At 47.6% G+C, this 21,820-nt stretch overlaps 1 protein-coding gene across 4 annotated transcripts in view; it reads left to right on the top strand.

The window, feature by feature from the left end:
- Positions 1 to 238: 238 nt before the first annotated feature.
- The window catches only part of SLC12A4 (solute carrier family 12 member 4), a 78,685-nt gene continuing 57,103 nt past the window's right edge, over positions 239 to 21,820 (top strand). Inside the window, exon 1 of one of the 4 annotated variants that reach the window (XR_008311248.1) lies at positions 239 to 542. Coding sequence is in view for 2 of the 4 variants with exons in the window: in XM_053270950.1 (XP_053126925.1) it covers positions 395 to 542 (148 nt within the window). In the remaining 2 variants the exon portion in view is untranslated. Of the gene's footprint in view, positions 543 to 6,840; positions 7,017 to 9,539; positions 9,571 to 21,820 lie in introns of those variants that run through there. The other 3 variants (XM_053270950.1, XM_053270951.1, XM_053270953.1) reach the window with 3 other exon arrangements.

Consider the following 21,820-nt stretch of genomic DNA (forward strand, 5'->3'; position numbering starts at 1 on the left):
CTCCTGGGCAGCATCTCCAAGATAGGGCCGAGAGAAAGAGAGAGAGAGAGTCCTGCAGCCCGCCTGCAACCTTGGAGAAGCCGCCCGCTGCCAGCCTGGGTTGGCCATCCTCAGAGCTCGCGGGGCCAAGGGTCGGACTCAGTCTGTGGCTGCTCCCTCTGTCCCTCCGCAGCGCCCCGGCCTCGCCTCGCCGCGGCGGGGAATGGGTGGAGTTGAGGAGCCGCCGGGTTTCCTGAGAGGAAGTGACCCAAGGCCGCTGGAATGCCAGCCTGGCTCGCCTGCGCTGCGCTGCGCGCCTCCCGCTCGCTCCGCCGCCGGGCCGAGGCGTGCCGCTCCGCTGCGCCCGCCCCCGGCGGGGAAGCCCAGGCGGCAGCGGCAGGAGCCCGAGGCGATCATGCCGCACTTCACGGTGGTGCCGGTGGAGGACCAGCACCGCACGGACTACGACAACTTGGAAGGGCTCAGCTGGGTGGACTACAGCGAGCCCGGCGGCCCGCCGCAGCAGCCGCCGCGCGATGCCTACGACTCGCTCAGCTCCGACGGTGAGGACGCGCCGCCGCCGCCTTTTGTCTGGCTCTGGCAGGCGTGCGCAAGCCTGGTAGCAGGCTTCGAGCCAGCCCCGCCCGCGGAACGGAGGGCCCCTGAGCATGTGCAGAGTGGCGGGGGCGGGCCGGGGAGGGGAGGGGGCAGGCGCTGGCGGGAGCCCGCCTTCTCTCTCCCCCCCCCTCACCCGCAGCCCGGCTGGGATGCCCGCCCGGCGCTTGGGGAGGCGGTTTCTGGGCATGGGATGATGATGATGATGATGACCCAGGGAGGTGGGCTGGGTGTGGGTCGGCGCCGCAGCCGAGTCTGGATGTCAGGATTTTGGGGAGGAGGAGGGGGAGAGGGCGTCTAAGCATGCGCAGAGTCCGTGGGGTGCAGGCGGGGGCGGGGGGAGCTTGAGGAGGAGCAACTCCTTGACCCAAGCTGGAGAATCCCAGAGGCAGGGCACGATCCTCGTATCCATTTGGCAGGCTGCCTTGCAGCTCTTTATTAGGGCCAGCTCAGAAGGAGAATCCTGTGAGCTCAAGCCCAAGATCCATTTCTCCCATGTGGTCCTAGCTTGTCACCTTGCGCTGAGACCCCTTCTCCCCTGATGGCTAGCCAAGCAGGGGTCTGAACCCTGGGTGCCCCATTCCAGGCACTACACAACTCGGTTATGAAGCTGGTAAGATTTGAGATGTGAGCTGAAGCCATTCAGATCAGTGGCTGGACAACCTGACTAAATTTACTCAAGCAAGCCCCACTGAAGTGGAAAGGACAAGTACCTCTGAGTCCCAGTTGCAGGGGAGTAACAGCAGGAGAGAGGGAATGCCCTCAACTCCTGCCTGTGGCTTCCAGAGGCATCTGGTGGGCCACTGTGCAAAACAGGATGCTGGGCTAGATGGGCCTCCTTGGGCCTGATCCAGCAGGGCTGTTCTTACGTTGTTATGGCATGCCTTCACTCGTCCTTTTAATTTCACTGGGAATTCCTCGAGTAAATTTAGGATGTTAGCCAATGGGAGATTATAAAACAAAACAATTTCAGTAGGATTGTTTGTTTCAGTAGGATTGTTGCCCTTTGCAGACGACATCTTCAAAGGTCTTTTGCATGTCGCACATTCTGTAGCAATATTCTTAAGGTCGCATCATAGTAGGAGAAATGCTGGCAGAATGGGATGGATAATAAAATATTGGAAACTAGTCAGTGAGGCCTGTTGACTGGGCAAAGCCATTTTGCATGGATAACATTGATAGGAAAGCTCAGGGATTAAATGTGTGTCGTAGAATGTTTTATTAATGCGCTTGCAAAAGTGAAGTAGAACAGTTTGACATTTGTAGGATTCCAACTTCAAACATAATTAATTATACTGAATAATTGCCGTATATGGTCAATTTGAATCTGAGCAAGATCTTCGGTTTCTCTTGGGCATGATGGCATTTTTGAATTATTGATCCAAGTATTGAGCATTAAAAATCTGTTGAGAACAATAACCGTTAAAATACGATCATTATCTTCAGCATTTCTGCTAAAACAAAACAAAAAGTTCACTGAGCATATTCCGGTGTAAAAAACAGAGATTCAATTAATTTCAGTGGCAGGATTGCTTGTGCAAAATGTGGTATCTGTAAAGGTCATTGGGAAAGATGACTTTGTTTTGCACAAACAGATTCTTAAAAACATATCAGAGATGATGTGGGAAGAGAGCTGGTCTTGGGGTAGCAAGCATGACTTGTCCCCTTAAGCTAAGCAGGATCTGCCCTGGTTGCATATGAAAGGGAGACTAGAAGTGTGAGCACTGCAAGAGATTCCCCTCAGGGGATAGAGCCGCTCTGGGAAGAGCATTTAGGCTCCAAGTTCCTTCCCTGGCTATTCCTGCCTGCAGCCTTGGAGAAGCTGCTGCCAGTCTGTGTAGACAATACTGAGTGAGATGGACCAATGGTCTGACTCAGTATATGGCAGCTTCCGATGTTCCTATGATCTTTGATAACAATGAGAGAGAGAGAGAGAGAGAGAGATGGCTGCAAGTTCTTCTACCCGTCCTGCTGTTTGACCTCAGCTTTGCTGTGAATGGGGAGATTGTTGCTGTCACAAATGAGCCGCTGTTCCCGTTGCAGGCAGACAGAGGGTGGTGTAGCCTCAGGATACCTTCTCAGCAACTCAGCCCTCTTAATTGCTGGTTAGAAAAAAATCCACCCATTTACAGATTAAGGGCGTGCTGGGATGTGTGTGTGCCCAAAGCACTTCTTAACTTTGGGCACCAAGGAATACCTTTGCCTTCAGGCACCCTTTAAATGGTGATTTTGGTATGCATGCAACGCGGATCCAGGGATCCTTGGATGAGATAGGTTTCCTGCACCCTTTCTGGCTTCAGGACTGACTCACAAGGCAGATATCACCAGACGGAGGGATGGTGACTGTGCTCATTGCTCCAGACCAGGGTTTCTTAACCTTGGGCCCCCAGTTGTTGATGGACTACAACTCCCATCATCCCCAGCCATGTCCATTGTGGCTGGGGATGATGGGCGTTGTAGTCTATCGACATCTGGGGGCCCAAGGTTAAGAAACCCTGCTCTAGACCAGCTGTCAGTTCTTCTCATTCTTCTAGATCAGGGCCTGACTCAAAGAACAGCTCAAACTCATGCAGTGGGTGCCCTCATAACTGAGCATAGGAATATAGGAAGCTCCTTTATACTGTGTCAGACCCTCGGTTGCTGAGTGGGCCCAGTAGCCATTGGCGCCCTGGGTGCAATTCCAAAACACCTTGAAGAGCACCTCAACACCATAGGGGTCGCGGAAATTACCCTCAGTCAATGACAAAAAGCAACTTTGCTGGGAACAGCTTACATTCTGCGATGATATTTATAACGACGACGACAATATTGACAATACAATTCAGGAATCCCAGGCGGATGTCTGGATAAAACAAACCAGTCAGTAACATCTGTCTGACTGTGTGAATAAAGAAGAAGAAGAATAATTTTAAAAAAGAGCGATGCATGCTTTATTAACAGGGACATCAATGTGCTATTTCTGTGAAAGGCACCCAGATCTAAGTGGTTCAGTAACCAGCATTTTGGTGTATACTGTCAATGTCTGGGCATTGTAGCTTTTCTGTTTCTCTCTTTGGCTGCGAGAGGAACATTTAGGAGTCCAGGATGTTGAAAACCTCCATCAACAAATTCTTCTTTTTTTAAAGTCTATGTATGAAAATGTCATGGGGCTGTAGTTCAGTGGCAGATCATCTGCTTTGCTTGCAGAAGGTCCCCGGTTCAGTCCCTGGCAGCATCTCCAGTTAGGGCTGGGAGAGACTCCCGCTTGAAACCTTGGAGAGCTGCTGCCAGTCAGAGTACACAACACTGATCTAGATGGACCAATGGTCTGACTCGGTAGGAGGCAGCTTCCTAAGTCGTTATGTTTTTATTTGTTTTTATTTGTTTACTTCTGGGGTAAAGAGTATATCTATGAATATGATGAATATTTATATCCTGCGTATCAACAAAAGTTCCCAAAGTGGTTTAGATAGGTATAAATAAATAAATGAAATGCTATGCAAAGCAACCTTCTTCAATTTGGGGAGCGCTTCAGAGGGGTCCCCGTTTTGATTTGGGCCCACCTAGGGCAAGGATTCCTTCATCACTTTGGGCCAAACCCTTTGACTCTCCGAAGGTTGACTTTGGCCCTTGCAGAACTGGGCAGGAGACAGCCGCTTTGCTATAACTTTGCTCCTGCCAGGGAGCTAACAGCCAGCATCTTCCATGGCTTGAATTTTATGATGTCTCCCCCCCTCCTTTTTTTCTAAATTCCTTTGGAGTCCTGGAAATGGAGCAGGTGTTCCTGGGAGCTGTAGTCTTTTCTGAGAAAAGTGTAAAAATTAATTTGCTAGATTTAGAGTGGTCCGATTTGTTATGTATGCAGCTAGCTGGCTGAAGGTCGTTTGGAAGCCTTCTGGAACACGACGAGGGGCCACAGAACCTCGATCAACCTACTCCTCCATATCCGCTACTGGTTGTTTAATGATTTCTTTGGCAGCATCATGTCCCACCCCATAGATCTGCAAGAGGTACTGCTGTGAAAAAAACAGCTCATATTGGCCGGTGAACCTCCTGGACTTGTTCTGTATGCGGTGAGATATGTTTCGAAAGGAGGTGGGCTGTATGTTTTAAGGAATTAGGGAACCTTGTCCAAAGATTGTTGACATAAATGCAAGTGTAAGTGGGAGATGCCCACGTTTACTCAAGTGCTTTCTTCTAAATCTACACAAACCCAGATTTCAAAACAAAAGAGTCAAACCCTCTAATCTGAGGCTGTTGTTTGCTTTCCCTCCTGTGGCTGTTTACTCTTGCTTGTTACCTTTGGCCTGACAGCCAAGTCAGAGGGCTTTAAAATACATTGTCGGAAGCTGAAGCTCTGAGCCCTAGCTGTCCTGGGTGGCACGCTGCCATAAGAACAGCCCGAGTCCGGAACATAGGAATATAGGAACATAGGCAGCTGCCATATACTGAGTCAGGCCATTGGTCTATCTAGCTCAGTATTGTCTTCACAGACGGGCAGCGGCTTCTCCAAGGTTGCAGGCAGGAATGTGTCTCAGCCCTATCTTGGAGATGCTGCCAGGGAGGGAACTGGGAACCTAGATGCTCTTCCCAGAGCGGCTCCATCCCCTGAGGGGAATATCTTCCAGGGCTCACACTTCTAGTCTCCCATTCATATGCAACCAGGGCAGATCCTGCTTAGCTAAGGGGCAAGTCATGCTTGCTACCACAAGACCAGCTCTCCTGATCCAGTCCAGTACGCTGTTTCCCACAGTGGCCCACCAGATGCTTCCGGGAAGCCACACTTTTGGAAACTTTTGTTCAAAAGTGGCATATAAATATCAAAGTATTAGTAGTACCTCGTATCAGCTGCGTGCATGTGCGTGTGTGCACATGTATGGCTCTGCTACATGTCCAAGATTTTGGATCGACTGGAGGGTGAATTAGCCATAACCGTCAAATAGGTACGTACATCTGGAGATACGGCCACCTAGTAGGTAGAATGGTGGGCTTCACCTGGGGTGATCTGGGTTCAAGTCCCCACCTAGTCACTGGGAGATCGTGGATAAATTGCGGTCTCTGGGCTACTCTACCTTGCAGGGTTGTTGTGAGTATAAAATGAGAAAAGCTATAAAGGCCACACTGAGTCCTTGGAGGGAGTTTAGGATACAAATATGATAAACAGGTTCTCACCTAAGCATTTGAGGAGTCCCCCCCCCCGTTTATTGAATACCCCCACCAAGCCTAATAATCCATATCGTCAGGCCTCAAAGCATATCCCCCCCGTCACAAAAGTTTAAATGAGTGGTGCTTCAAGCTTCCCCTTGCACCTTGATAATGAGACATATTTTATCACCTTGTTAATGATACATATTTTATTTGTTTTATTTATTGTTACATTTATATCCTGCTCTTCCTCCAAGGAGCCCAAGGTAGTGTGTAGGGTTATAGTTATCTTCACAACAACCCTGTAAGGTAGGTTAGGCTGAGAGATACGTGACCGGCCCAGAGTCACCCAGTGAATTTCATGGCTAAATGGGGATTTGAACTCGAATCTCCTCGATCCTAGTTCATCATTCTAACCACTAGACCACACTGCTCTCTTTAAATAAAATTTAAATGACAGATATTTATGCAATGGGTATTTATAAACTGCTTTCCAACAAAAGTTCCTAAGCAGTTTACGTACATGTAAATAAATGTTAAAAATGGCTCCCTGTCCCCAAGGGCTCTCAGTCGAAAAAAGAAACATATGATAGACCCCAGCAACAACCACTGGGAGGATGTTGTGTTGGGGTTGGATAGGGCCAGTTGCTCTCCTCCTGCTCAGTAAAGAAATCAACAAATATGATGAATATTTATATACCGCTTTTCAACAGAAATCACCAAAGCAGATTACATAGATATAAACAATCAACCAAATAAATAAATAAAATGGCTCCTTGTCCCCAATGGGCTCACAGTCGAAAAAAGGCAGCAACAGCCACTGGAGGGGTGCTGTGCTGGGGGTGGATAGGGCCAGTTGCTCTCCCCCTGCTCAAGGAGGAGAACTGCCACTTTAAAAAGGTGCCTCTTTGCTCATTTAGCAGGGGACTAAAATCTTTGGAACTGGGGTGTAATAGTGTGTGAGGCATATAAGAAGCATTTTACAGCTTGAAAATTGCTAGCAATATACTGGTATGCCCAACTAGTAATGGGCATCGTCTTAAACCAATCAGCTTTGAGAGTGAGGATGGTTGAGGCCCCAGAGTTCCACTGAGTTCTGCGGCAGTTAGAATGCGAGTAACTGGCTGCTGGTATGGGGAAGCAGGAGATCAGATGAGGTGCTAAGAGTCCAACTTGGATGTGTCACTGAAACAAAGTTAATCTATAACCCTTTTCAAAGTGTTCCTCTCCTTGGTGTGTGGACAGAGAGATGAGGCTTTGTCTAAGCTTGCTAGATCTTCAAAGACCAGCTTATCTGGGTGGGTCTACATTTTTCTTCCTAATCCAGGAATGGTTAAATATTATTTTGTTATTGATGCAAAAAACTCTCTTTTTGCATCCCTTATTGTCTCCTTGCATTAATTTTGCCAGAGTTTATGTTCCTTCCTCTTCTCTTCATTTGGGCAGGACTTCCATTTTCTGAAGGAAGCCGTCTTCTCTTTTATAGCTTCCCTGACTCTACTGGTTAGCCATGCTGGCATCCTTCTGGTGGTACCTTTCCTCCTCCTTGGTAAACATTCCAACTGAGCTTCTGTTATTGTGGTTTTGAATAAGTTCCATGCTTTCTGGAGTAATTTGACCCTCTTGACTTTCCCTTTCAGTTTCTTTTTTACCAGTCCCCTCATTTTTGAGAGGACAATCGCCGGCGATCCTGGTTAGAGAGTTCATGATTTTGGAATTAGAAATGCTAGTACCCTTAATGTCAAGTCTTATGCAAGTCTTAATGTCAATTTACTATTATGAATATTACTCCTATGAATATTTATATCGCACTTTTCAACAAAGCAGTTTACATAGAAAACACATAAATAAGATAATTCCCTATCCCGGAAGGGCACACAATCTAAAAAGAAACAGGCATCAGCAACAATCACTTGGGAGAGGAAAACTCGTCTTCTGGTAAGTAATGTAAAGTGGTGCCATTGAGACAGTGTCGACTCCTGGCAACCACAGAGCCCTGTGGTTGCCTTTGGTAGAATACAGGAGGGGTTTACCCTTGCCTCCTCCCGCACAGTATGAGATGATGTCTTTCAGCATCTTCCTACATCGCTGCTGCCCGATATAAGTGTTTCCCATAGTCTGGGAAACATACCAGCGGGGACTCGAACGAGCAACATCTGGCTCCCTAGGCAAGTTATTTCTCTGCTGTGTCATTAGCGAGTATGAATTGTCTCATTTGATAAGATCTGAATGGGATGCAATGAGCACTAGACATCAGGAGATGTGGCTTGCATACAGAAGATTCCAGGTTCATTCCCTGGCAGCATCTCCAGGTAGGGCTGGGAGGAACTCCTGCCCGAAGCCTTGGGGAGCTGCTGCCAGTCAGTGTAGACAATACTGAGCTAGATGGATCAATGATTTGACTCAGTATATGGCTGCTCTATGTTCCAGAGGAGGCTGTGCTGGGATTGGCTATGTTGGAGATGCAGCCCCTGATGGCATTGACTCTTAGCACCAGCAATCCTATGGACCACTAGGGGCATTGAAATTAGAGACAGCCAGCCAGAAAGGGCATTCCCTCTCTGACTATGCTCTCTCTGCCTGCCCCACTTTATTTAGACCGATAGTCTTAGGTTTCATTCTGTTGCTTGGAGAGAGAGACTTCCGTCTTCTCCCTCCCTTCTTCCTGTATGTAGCAAGCAGCTAAGCATGTAGGCCTTAATCTATCTCCCTGATGGGTTTCCTAAATAAAACTACACTATGTAGAACTTTAACTCCATCTCTCCGGACAATATTAATTAGCAGTGCTCTCTTTACCTGTGCACATCTGCTGCAGCTGGGGTAGATTCAGAAATCTCCCCTCCAAGCTCCCTAACAGGATAGGGACAGTTGCTCTTTCTCTCTCTCTTGCTAAATTTAAGAGACTTGCTACTTTAGCAGCAATATAGGAAAGATGCTGGAAGGTGCCATCACCTCATACTGTGTGGGTTGTTTTTTTTTACATCTGAAAACACACCTTTTAAAGGAGGCTTTTTAAGGCTCCATTTTTGGTTACATCTGGTTGGTTCTTTAGCTTTTTATAACTTCCAGTTTTTAGCTTTTAAAATAACTTTTAATTTGAACCGAATAGTGACTGTGGTTTTTAATCGGACTTTTAACTTGTTTAAGAACATAGGAACAGCCCTGCTGGATCAGGCCCAAGGAGGCCCATCTAGTCCAGCATCCTGTTTTGCACAATGGCCCACCAGATGCTGCTGGAAGCCTACAGGCAGGAGTTGAGGGTGTGCCCTCCCTCCTGCTCTTTCTCCCCATTATTTCATTTGATTAATTTTATTACTTCTATTGTATCTTTTATCTATTTTATTGTTGTGAGCTGCCCTGGGCAGTAGTGCACTGGAGGGGTGGGGTATAAATATTTTAAATTAAAAATAAATAAATAAATAAATAACTACAACCCTGCACAGGAGATGGCAATGGCAAACCCCTCCTGTGTTCTGTCAAAGACAACCATGGGTCACCAGGAGTTTACACCGACTTTTCCTTTACTTTAAAAGGAGCCTTTTTGCTCAGTTAGCAGGGGTAATTTACAATTATTCTTACTGATGTGGAGACCTGGTTTCAGGAACATCTTTATAATGTCTGCAAAGAGAGGTGATATTTCTGGGATCCTAAAAGTAGTGGGAAGTTTGTGCCGGATGGTCCTTCATTGATGAGTGTGAGGCTTCTTTGAGGTTTCCCCTCCTGCTGTTAGAATGAGTATCTTAGTAGAATACAGGAGTCTCAGCTGTGTCAGTGAGCTGTATAATAGCAGCTGAGTTTTAATGAGAGGTTTCCTGCTTTTAACCTCTTTTCCAATGGTTTAAGTCTCATAAGGTAAGCCTATGGCTTTTGTTTCAATATAACTCCATGCAATTGCTGGTTTGTAGAGTTTTACATATCAAGTGTTTATAAGATAATGTTGTTTGAATGGTATTGGTGAGTTTGTTTTGGCAGTTGATGCACTGATGTTCTGCTGTCTTAAGAGTTTGCAGAAAATATTTTTGGAGTATTTCCTCATGCAAGGATGGGGTTTTTTTTTGTGTGTGTGCCCCCATTTTGGCTGAATAGCTATTATAAGCTGAGGTCTGTTTATGAAAAGGCTGCCTTAATAACCAATTTGGGAATATTTCAGAGTTTGGAACAGTATTTAGATCTTAATCTAAGATTTAACTAAGATAAATTAGATATCTTAATCTAAACATATTTTGATATATTTAGAAATCTTGAAATGGTTGTTTTGGTAGTGTCCTTAAACTGTGCAAGGATGCATAATGTTTTATGTGTTGTTGGGCACATTTTATATATCGCATTATCTTTGGGGGTTGCATCTTGTATAACAGGCTTTAACAGTTTTTCTTTGGATTTAGGAACCAGCTCAAATGTTTAGGAGTCAGACAGTGGACGCTTGACAAAATTACTGCACTTAGTGACAGACATTGTGGAGTGGGAGGGTGTGATGTAGTGTTACACCAGTGTGGTGTCGTGGTCTATTAATGTAAATAATAATAAATAGGCTTTTCTTTACCCCTTTACAATTAACCCTGGGGCAAATAAAGGTTTTATTCAATAACTCTACCTTTGAATATCCTAATATGGGCTCCATAATTAAATTTTGAGGTACCATCATTCCCTGGTGTATGGGATTTGTCACACCCTGTTGTATAAATTGTTTGTTTTTGTTCACATTTATGTTTCAGTGCCATCCTCTCTAATAAAACGCTTGGTGTCCATCCGTGGACGGACACCAAGCGTGCGTTCGTGCCTGGACTGTTCTGGTCATGCGCGAAGTGCATGCCCAGAACAGAGCCAGGGAGACACGACCGCCAGCACCCGGCGGCCATCTTGGGTGGCCAGAAGCGGCTGCCCCGAAGAAGCCGGGTAAGCAGCGGCGGGGGACACTGGCCGAGGCGTGGCCAAGGCGGCGGCGGAGCCATGGCCGCGGATTGGCCGCGCTGCCGAAGCCGGGTGGGGGGGAGGAGGCGGCGGGGGAAGCCGGCCGAGGTGGTGGCGGAGCCGCCGCCGAGGCCTGGCACCGCCGCCGAAGCCGGGCGGCTTGGGGCTCTTGCCCGGCGGGGGAGACCGGCCGCGGCATAGAGGCTGGCGGCGGCGGCGCCACAGCCGATAACCGCCCTCCCGCCCTCCCAGCTGCCCGACTTCCCCTTCCCTGCACCCCCCCAAAAGGAATAAGGGCCGCTGGAGCCGAAAGCCGCCCTCCCAGCTGCCCGAGCCCTCCTCACCCGAGTCAGCCCGCATGTTTTCCAAAGGTAAAGAGAGGAGCTCGCGAACAGAGCTCCTCTCTGTGCTAAGCCTCTTCCCGAACTGGAGCTTGGGCGGCGACACCAGTTTGGGAAGAGGCTTAGCACAGAGAGGAGCTCTGTTCGCGAGCTCCTCTCTTTACCTTTGGAAAACATGCGGGCTGACTCGGGTGAGGAGGGCTCGGGCAGCTGGGAGGGCGGGAGGGCGGTTTTTGGCTGCGGCGGAGGCCCTTATTCCTTTGGGGGGGGTGCGGGGAAGGGGAAGGGGAAGTCGGGCAGCTGGGAGGGCGGGAGGGCGAATTTGGGCCCCTTCCCTTCCTAGTGCCCGTTATTCAACGGGCTAAAATTTACTTGTTGATAATAATATATATATCAAAAGCACATTGGGCTCAATAGAGCATTTTGTGATGCATCCCTGGACTGCTGCACTTCAGACTGCAAGGGGGTGGTGATAACGTGACTAAATATCCTGCTGTATTTTTAAAAAATCCTCTGGACTGCAGCATTTCAGACTGCAAGGGGGAAGTGTGCCCTCTAGCAGGGATTCCCAGATGTTGACTACAACTCCCAGAATCCCCAGCTGCAATGGCTTTTGCTTGGGGATTATGGGAGTTGTAGTCAACAACATCTGAATGGGAATCTCTGTTAGAGGGAAGATTGCAAGGGGGTGGTGATAACATGACTAAATGTCTTGTTGTTTAAAAATCTTCCTGATTAAAACAAAAAACAACTCCCTAGGAAGGTGGAACTTCCAACTATGTACCTAGAAGCTGCCATATACTGAGTCAGACTATAGGTCCATCTCGCTCAGTATTGTCTACACAAACTGGCAGTGGCTTCTCCAGGGTGGGCTGAAGGCTTGTGACAGAAGTGGCATGTTGTAGAAGGTGGTGTGTCTTCAAGAGAGGCTTGTTTGTCCATCTGAAACGACTAATAAGCCAGGCTCTCACTGACCCAGCCTGGTTTCGATTTCACTGTCACATGGCTTCAACAGCTTGATTTTACTTTCACTTTCACTCTGCGTCCACCAGCTTGTGGTTGCTTTCACTTTCACATGGCTTTCTCCAGTTTAGTTTTGGTTTCACAAAACCGAAACCAGTTTTGCTTTCGCTTTCATGCTTGGTTTGCTGAATTGTGGAACTGTTAAGATTGCTGTCACCGAGACAGGAATGCATGACACTGAGTTAAAATGAATCCGAAGACCACCAGTGTGCAGTACTCTCACCAACTGTTCGTCAGTGGTTTATCGGCTGTTTAGGTTTATGGGAAGTTGGAATTTGGTTTGTATAGCCTCTCTGTGAGCTCTAGTTTGGAGACAGGGTTGTATGGTTTGTATAGTTTGGAGACAGGCAAGTAATGGAGGAGAGCTGGTCTTGTGGCGAGCATGAATTTCCTCTTTATTAAGCAGGTTGTTGACTACAACTCCCAGAATCCCCAACTGCAATGGCTTTTGCTTGGGGATTATGGGAGTTGTAGTCAACAACATCTGGGAATCCCTGTTACAGGGAATAATTGAGTTATTTAGTAGTGTTTAATAAAATCTTGATTTGCCCTAGGCAGCCCTGGTTGTGTCCACTGTCTGGACACACACTTTTGGGCTGGCTCCAAGACCCAAAGAAAATTTCTTGGGGCCTGACTTACCTGAGACAGAAATTAAGGCAGATCCCATAATCTACAACTTCCATGTGCTTTGGTGCATGAGTGAATTTCTAAGCACCTTAACTCTTCCCTTTAAGCCAAAAGGGTTTTGATAGTATAATGTTATATCAAGTGCACTCTACAAGGATGGAGAAGGAATTCCATCCTGGTATTCCAAGTAAGGGAGGAGAGCTGGTCCTTTGGTAAAGGTAACGTGTGCCATCGAGTTGTTGCTGACTCCTGGTGACCACAGAGCCCTGTGGTTGTCTTTGCAAGCATGAATTGTCCCCTTGGCTAAGCAGGGTCTATCCTGGTTTGCATTTGAATGGGAGACTACACGTGTGAGCAGTGGAAGATATTCCCCTTAGGGGATGAGGCCTCTCTGGGAAATGCAGAAGGTTTCAAGTTCCCTCCCTGGCAGCATCTCCAGATAAGGCTGGGAAAGACTCCTGCCTGAAACCTTGGAGAAGCTGCTGCCGGTCAGTGTAGACAATACTGGGCTAGATGGACCAATGGTCTGACTCAGCATATGGCAACTTCCTGTGTAGCTTTTCCTAAAACTTCATTCTGCTCTCAGATGCTGGCAGGCACCCTTTTTGTACCACTTTTAGTTTGCGAGTGGCTGCAAAGCTGGAAATGGCTGCAAAACTGTTTTGCATCAAGGGAACCTTGTAATGCCAGCTTCCGATGAGAGAGAGAGAGCAGACACGGTGGTTAAATTTATCCAGGCTTCTCTAGAAAGCTCTGGAATTCAAGTCTCTCGGAAGACATGGAGGAGGGCGGACTCTTTGGGTTAACAGGGTTATTGCAAACAGCCCTCTGAAAAGAACACAGCAAGTTTTTCAGTTGGGAAAACATCTGTTAATGAGGGTGGGCATGCGTAGAAACACAGATTTTTCTAGATGACTCACTTGGCTGGAAATAGGTGTTTTCAAGTGGGGGCCTGCAGCAAAATGGGCCTCCCACCCCGAATTATCAGAGTTTCTGCTCAGGACTCCAGAGAGCCTGGTCCTTGTTGTGCTGTTTGCAGAATATCAGGGGTGGAGGTTCAGGGCTGTTGGCCAGCCAGCGTTTTGCATTGAGGGGATGGAGCCGTAGCCCAGTGGAAGAGCATCTGCTTTGCACACAGAAAGCCCCCCCCCCCCGTGGCATTTCCTGGTGTGGTTGAGAGAGACTCTTCTGCAGCGGGGAAGTAACTTGCCTAGGGAGCAAGAGGTTGCTGGTTCGAATCCCCGCTGATATGTTTCCCGGACTATGGGGAAACACCTATATCGGGCAGCAGCGATATAGCAAGGTGCTGAAAGGCATCATCTCATACTGGTAATGGTCAACCCCTCCTGTATTCTACCCAAGACAACCACAGGGCTCTGTGGGCACCACGAGTCAACACCGACTCAATGGCACAACTTTACCTTTACCTGCCTGAAACCTTGAAGAGTCACTGCCAGAGCTAGATGGACCAGTGCTCTGACTCGATATCCGGCAGGTTCCAAACCCATAACCTGAGCTGTTTCGCGCTACAACACTGCCAAAGTGAGGATACTACAGAATGTGAGATGTATCCCCCCCCCCACTTTCTGCCAGAAGCATCTCTGTATAGTGGATCGGGCTGGGGGTTAATGCAGGAACGTTGGAATCTGCCTTATACCAGGTCAGAATATTGGTCTCCAAGGTTTTGTTCAGGAATCTTTCCCAGTCCTACCTGGAGATGCCAGGGATTGAACCGGGGCCCTTCTGCATGCAAAGCAGATGCTCTACCAACTGAGCGATAGCCCCATTCCCTTGTGGCTTGTATTCCCAATCCTAATCTATATTTCTAGATCTAGTGGGAACCATTTAATGTGCTGCAATGGATGCATCAGCTCAAGACCATTAGGGTTTTAAAAAAAAAAAAAGCTGAAGAACCCTTTTGAGGAGCTATTTTAAATTTTTTTAGGGAGCTATTTTAAATTTAGCTCTTATCTGCAGGGTTTTTAACTTCTTAACTTGTAACTTTTAAATTTGGTTTTAATGGTGTCCTGTTTTTAGTAGTGTTCATTTTATATTGTTTTATTGGTCAGTTTTGTGAGCTGCCCTGAGCAGTATTCTACTGGAGGGTTGAGGTATAAATATTTTAAATAAATCAATGTGTGTGTTGTGCTGCTTGTGCCGTTTGTAAACAAGGTTAGAATCCTAGAATTCTAGCATTGGAAAGCATCTTCAAGCTCTTTTAATCGTGGTTAGAGTGCTGGACTAGGACCGGGGAGACTCGAGTTCAAATCCCCATTCAGCCATGCAACTAGCTGGGTGACTCTGGGCCAGTCACTTCTCTCTCAGCCTAACCTACTTCACAGGGTTGTTGTGAAAGAGAAACTCAAGTATGTAGTACACCACTCTGGGCTCCTTGGAGGAAGAGTGGGATATAAATGTAGTAATAATAATAATAATAATAATAATAATAATAATAATAATAAATAATCTCTTGCCTTTTATCTGTCATCCCACCCAAATACGATGGATAAATTTCTTTTTTTATTTAGGACTATAATCTGATTAGATAAAACTTTCTTGATTAACAGAATAAGGCTTATTCAACTGCAATTCAGACCTTTGCCTGCCTACTCTGAAGTAGGTCCCATTGGTTTCAAAGGGACTTACTCCAAGGTAAGTGTGTATAGGATTGCAGCCTTGATTGAGTGTACCTGCATCAGTTATGCATTGGTGAAAATGCAGTGGCTCTAAAGGGAGGAAAAAACTATTTGTTCAGTGATGCTTGGTTGTGTGGTCGCAGCTGGCCTTATCTTAGCACAGGAGTTTCCTGTTCTGTCGCCCACAAAGTCCTTGTCTCCTGCAGCTGTTAGAAGGACTTGCATTAAAAATAATTCACAACTTGTACATCTGCTGACTAGTTAGTCAGGAGGAACCTTTTTGGTCCGTCAAGCTGCTCTTGATCAATTAACCAGCCAGTTAATGAGCTAAAGAGAGCCCATGTGGTATAGTGCTTAGAGTGTTGGACCAGGTCTGGGGAGATCTGAGTTCAAATCCCCATTCAGCCATGAAACTCACTGGGTGTCTCTAGGCCAGTGGCTTTTCTCTCAGCCTAACCTCTCTCTCATGGAGTTGGTGAGGATAAGCATAAAAAACCATTTATATCACTTTGGGCTGCTTGGCGGGAGAGTGGGATATAAATGTAAAAATCAATAAAAGCTGAAGCCCTAGTTTTTTATTAAAGAATAATAACTAGACTACTAGAACTTCACTAGAGGAGAGCTGGTCTTGTGGTAGTAAGCACGGCTTGTTCCCTTAACTAAGCAGGGTCTGCCCTGGTTACATATGAATGGGAAACTAGAAGTATGAACACTGTAAGATATTCCCCTCAGGGGATGGAGCTGCTCTGGGAAGAGCAGAAGGTTTCAAGTTCCCTCCCTGGCTTCTCCCTGACCGTGTGCACGGCCTCCCACCTGCTTGCTGTTCTCAACTACTCCAAACATTTATGTCCAGTTTTTCATCAGAAGTTTTCACCGTGGTTTTCATATAAAGATAAATGATAAGATGCTTCCCTGTCCCCAAAGAGCTCACAATCTAAAAAGAAACATAAGGTAACACCCACCAGCTAAACCTTATAAAGTTGCTCTCCCCATGATAAATAGAAGAGATTCACCACTTTAAAAGGTGCCATTTTACTCATGTAAGGTAAAGTGTGCCATCAAGTTGATTTCGACTCCTGGTGCCCACATAGCCCTGTGGTTTTTTTTGGTAGAGCAGTAACTGCTTAAATGTAAAGAAGACTAGACAACGGGTACAGCAAGCGGCCTCAGAATTGATAATTAAGACACTGAAGTGGTGGATAGCTTCTGCCTTTTAGTATTGACCATCAGCAGTCAAGTATCCAGCAGTCAAATTACACCACAGACTAGCACTTGGTAGGGTTGCAATGAAGGCCTTGGAGAGGAGATTTAGATGCTGTCACGTGTCTTATCTACAAAGATTAGAATCGTTCAGACAGTGGTTTTCCCCCGTGACACTCTATGGAGGCGAAAGCTGGACTTGGAAGAAGCAAGATAGAAAAAGTATTGACGCTTTTGAACTTTGGTGCTGAAGACTTTTGAGGATACCGTGGACAGCCAGGAAAACAAACAGATGGATCATAGAACAAATCAATCCAGAATTTCCACTTGTGGCACAAATGACCAGGCTCAAACTATCATACTTTGGACACGTTGTGCAAAGACCCAGCTCCCTTGAGAAGTCCATCATGCTGGGAAAAGCTGAAGGAAAGAGAAGAAGAGGACGACCAGTAGCAAGGTGGATGGACTCGATCATGACAGCAATGAATACACCACTGAGAGACCGTAAAGACCAAGTTGAAGACTGATCATCCTGGAGAGACTCTATGTGGTTGCTAAGAGTTGACATCGACTTGATGGTACTTAGTCAATCAGTCAATCAACTGAGTAAAGTCAGCTAGCTAACTGCTGACTTCTCACTGCCACCACATGTAGGATGCAAGCTGCACTGGCCACGCCTACCAATCCATGCTCCTGCATCATGTGACTCTATAACCTGCCACTGAAACAGAACTTTTTCTCTGCCTTACCCGTTGGATGGATGGTCAATAGGATGCCAGCAGGGGAAGGAGACAGAGGAAGAAAACCTGCTCATGAGAGCAAAGTGCTCTGAGCCAAAAAAATGTCCCTGCTGCCCCCCAGAACTTCGGACAGCACAACCAATGCAAAAAGAGTTATTTGGTCCCCAAATTAGTCGCAGGTTAAAGTTGTGCCGTCGAGTTGGTGTCGACGCCTGGTGACCACAGAGCCTTGTGGTTGTCTTTGGTAGAATACAGGAAGGGTTGACCATTGCTGCCTCTCACGCAGTGTGAGATGATGCCTTTCAGCATCTTCCTAGATCACTGCTGCCCCATATAGGTGTTCCCCATAACCTGGGAAACATACCAGTGGGGATTCGAACCAGCAACCTCTTGCTCCCTAGGCAAGTTACCCCTCCCCACCCGCACCATTAGGTGGCTTAGTTGCAAGCAGGGACCCTATAAAGGTCTCTAGTTGACCTAACCTGATGGCCCATCCCTGCTTTATTGCTGCTAAGATTTCTAGGAATATTCATATACTGCTTTTTCCACCAAAAGTTCTCAAAGAGGTTTACAAAGAAAATAAAGGCTGCTCCCCTGCAACTGGCATTCAGAGGCAGTATACCTCCAGTATACTCATCCTGTGTGCAGGGTGAGTCTTGTTCTGGGTGGACTTATCAAGGCATTGTGTGCACATGTGCATTCAGAGTGGGATCTTCCTGATTCACCCTGAGTGGGATCAAAAATTAACTGAGTGGACATTTAAAAACTTGTGAGTGCACGCACATGCGCATGCCTTAGAGGGAACACTGTATCCCTCTGAATATGGAGATTCCATTTAGCTTGGACATAGGCAGCTGCCATATACTGAGTCAGACCCTTGGTCCATCTAGCTCAGTATTGTCTTCACAGAATGGCAGCGGCTTCTCCAAGGCTGCAGGCAGGAGTCTCTCTCGGCCCTATCTTGGAGATGCTGCCAGGGAGGGAACTGGGAACCTTCTGCATGCAAGCATGCAGGTGCTCTTCAAAGTACTCACATGTGGTCTCCCATTCATATGCAACCAGGGCAGACCCTGCTTAGCAAGGGGGACAATTCATGCTTGCTGCCACAAGACCAGCTCTCCTCCCATGACTAAAAACTGTTGCTAGACCTTCCTGCCTGAGCTTGCCTTCCAATTCGAAGCTTGCCTTCCGATTTGAAGCTCAGTCTGTTCTTCACACGGCTGTTCCCCTAGCAGCACCACCAGCACTACCCTAGACCTCCCCCTCTGCAAAACAACAACAATAATAATTACCCGATTCCTCTGTAATGAACAGCTTAAACCTGACTTGTTTGCAGTGATGAAACCCCATGCTAAGTGGAGATTAAGACCCTTTGTGGTTCTGTTGGCCAGCAATATGCAACCGGGCATAAAATCCCTTCTCATTCAAGTGTTTCCCCCCCACTCCTTTCTTACAAAATCTTGGTGCTCATTCTTTCCTTTGTAAGTGAATGTAATGGAATGGGAGACTCTTGCCACCAGAATCACGTAAAAACTGGACGCGGTAAGTGCTTTTTTGAGTGGAGGATGCCTGCTGTGAGCCTAAAACGCCGTCAATTGAAAACCATTAAATGTTGGCATTGAATGGTCAACTTTGTTTGCCAAATGGTAAACCAGTACTTCTGTGAATACATTTCAGGCGTCGGCAGCCTTGGCCCTCCAGCTGTTGATGGACTACAACTCTCATTATCCCCACCACAATAGATTATAGCTGGGGGTGATGGGAGTTGTGGTCGAGCAGCTTGAAAGCCAGGCTTACCTACCCTAATATACTGCAAGCCATTATCACATCTCTCTCTCTCTCTCTCTCTCTCTCACACACACACACACACACACACACACACACACACACACACACACTCTTAGACCTCTTAGGCGTACCCGTCGTTAATTCCATGCGTGGCAGCTCTCGCGAGAGTTTGCGAGCAGCTGCTGGATAGCAACAGGGACAGGTGGGAGGGAAGAAACTGGTGGCGGTAGTTGGCCAGCCGATGGGGAAACAGAACAGCGGTGGCGGGCAGCTTGTGGGTGGGGGAAAAGGGTGGGCAGCTGGGAAGAAAATGGTGGCGGTAACGGGCAGGTGGGGGAAGCATGGGGGGAACGGAGGTGGGTGGGTGGATGGGGAAATGGTGGAGGCAGGCAGGTGGGGAAGAAGACAGTGATGGCGGGGGGTGGGGGTGGCAGTGCCTGCGAACTAGAGGCACCTGGCCCAGCTTGTGTATGTGTGTATAAATATATATGTAAACAGTTTGGGAACTTTTGTTGAAAAGAGGTGTATAAATATCCATCGTATTCATATCGGTGCACTAAGGTGGTTTTCATGATGGACTCGAATGATGCTGAAATGTTCTAACTTCTTGTTTCTCTGCAAGCAGCCTGTGTTCCCCCTGAAGGTTCTTTAAGGCAGGGCTGCACACATTTTGGTCCTCCTGAAGACGATGGACCACAACTCCCATCATCCCTGACTATTGGCCACTGCAGCTGGGGATGATGAGCAGCAGGGCTGCAGAGATCCACTAGTCTGTGACGAGTAGTCAGAGCTGCAGGAATCCACTAGTCTACTAGTCTGTGGCGAGTGAAAAAGGATGCCTGACGAGTGAAAAAAGTCCTGATGTGCAATATACCAATATAGCTTGACGAGTGAAATATTTTGTCTGGCTGATAAACTGAGCCAACATTCCTTCACCCCTTTTTGCTAGTCCACGCAAGTCGCCTGGACTGGGCATGTTGAAGGGGTCAGCCCAAGTGGCAAAGCCCACCTCTGGCATACCGTGGTGCCAAATTTGGTGGTGCCTCGTTTTCAGACCTTGTTGGCCGCCATTATTGTTAAGAACGCCAATGCTGAGAGTGATGGGAGGAAGCTGTTGAGCAGAAATGCCACGGACATCTTGGGATGCGTCAGCCTGAATGAAATACTCCTCAGTAGTCCTATGGGGCTGCCTCCTCCCGCAGTATGGGATGATGCCTTTCAGCATCTTCCTATATCGCTGCTGCCCGATATAGGTGTTTCCCACAGTTTGGGAAACCTACCAGCAGGGATTCGAACTGGCAACCTCTGGCTCCCTAGGAAAGCTACTTCCCCGCTGCGCCATTAGGTGGCTCCGATCGTAAGAGTTATCGCTTTTTAAACACACACACGCCGGACATGTTCTGTGTGGCCTGGCCTGCAGATCATTTTCTGTGGGTGGACGTTTACCTGATCTGAGCTTTGCTTTCCATTTCAGCAGCTGAAGGAGTTTGTTTTGCTGAGCCGAGTTAATTCTTCAAGAGGGCTGACTTGTCAAGGCTTGCAGTCACATACTTTGAATTGCTGCCTGCTGAGACAGGAGCCTAGAAATGCAGTTACAGGCAGGAGCAAAAAGGGCTTGTTATAAGCTGGTGACGTGGATGGGAGGAGAGGCTGAAGTATGGTGAGGAGGGCTAAGGAATGCTCTAGCCAGGAGGCATTGCTAGGTGCTTAAACAATCTGGGGCTCAGGCCCACAGCCCCCTCCCCATGTTTTTAAAGCATCTGCTATTAAAATGCAGCCCCTATGAAGGTACAAGCAGCAGAGATCCAGGTGGGGCTTAGTTGTCCCTCTAACAGGGATTCCCAGATGTTAGGAACATAGGAAGCTGCCATATGAGAGCCAGCATGGTGTAGTGGTTAGAGTGCTGGACTAGGACTGGGGAGACCCGAGTTCAAATCCCCATTCAGCCATGAAACTAGCTGGGTGACTCTGGGCCAGTCACTTCTCTCTCAGCCTAACCTACCTCACAGGGTTGTTGTGAGGAGAAACTCAAGTATGTAGTACACTGCTCTGGGCTCCTTGGAGGAAGAGCAGGACATAAATGTAAAATAAAAAATAAAATAAAATATACTGAGTCAGACCATTGATCCATCTTGCTCAGTATTGTCTAGACTGGCAGCGGCTTCTCCAAGGTTGCAGTCAGGAATCTCTCTCAGCCCTCTCTTGGAGATGCTGCCAGGGAGGGAACTTGCAACCTTCTGCTCTTCCCAGAGTGGCTTCATCCCCTGAGGGGAATATCTTGCGATGCTCACACTTCTAGTCTCCCATTCATATGCAACCAGGGTGGACCCTGCTTAGCTAGGGGGACAAGTCATGCTGGCTACCACAAGACCAGCTGCAATGGCTTTTGTGGGGGGATTATGGGAGTTGTAGTCAGCAACATCTGGAAATCTCTGTTAGAGGGAACACTGGTAGGGCTAGGAGCTCTCTCCCCTGCCCTGTGCAGGTGCCTCCACTGCTGTACTACTACTTCTCTGGAAGAGGTCATGGAGGAGGAGCTGGCAGATGAGATTTGGGGCACTGAGCAATTCACTGGGGGCCCATGCCCCATGGGCTGTCCCCAAATGATACCCCTAGTAGGCCAAGATAGGTCCATGTCTGGCCAATTTTAACTGATAGTGTTTGTGTGTGGGGGGGGCAAGTTTTGATGACTTCCACTTCCCCTGGAATCATGCAATGCCTCAAGAAATTATGTCCCTGAGGGTCCTGCAGCCACCAGGGACATATTTTTTCGGTATGGCACAGAGTGCTTCCAGGGGAAGGGGCTGCTTCATTCCCCCACTACCTCCATTTGAGT

This window comes from Hemicordylus capensis, chromosome 9, assembly GCF_027244095.1.
Source record: "Hemicordylus capensis ecotype Gifberg chromosome 9, rHemCap1.1.pri, whole genome shotgun sequence".
In the NCBI taxonomy this organism is placed as follows: domain Eukaryota; kingdom Metazoa; phylum Chordata; class Lepidosauria; order Squamata; family Cordylidae; genus Hemicordylus; species Hemicordylus capensis.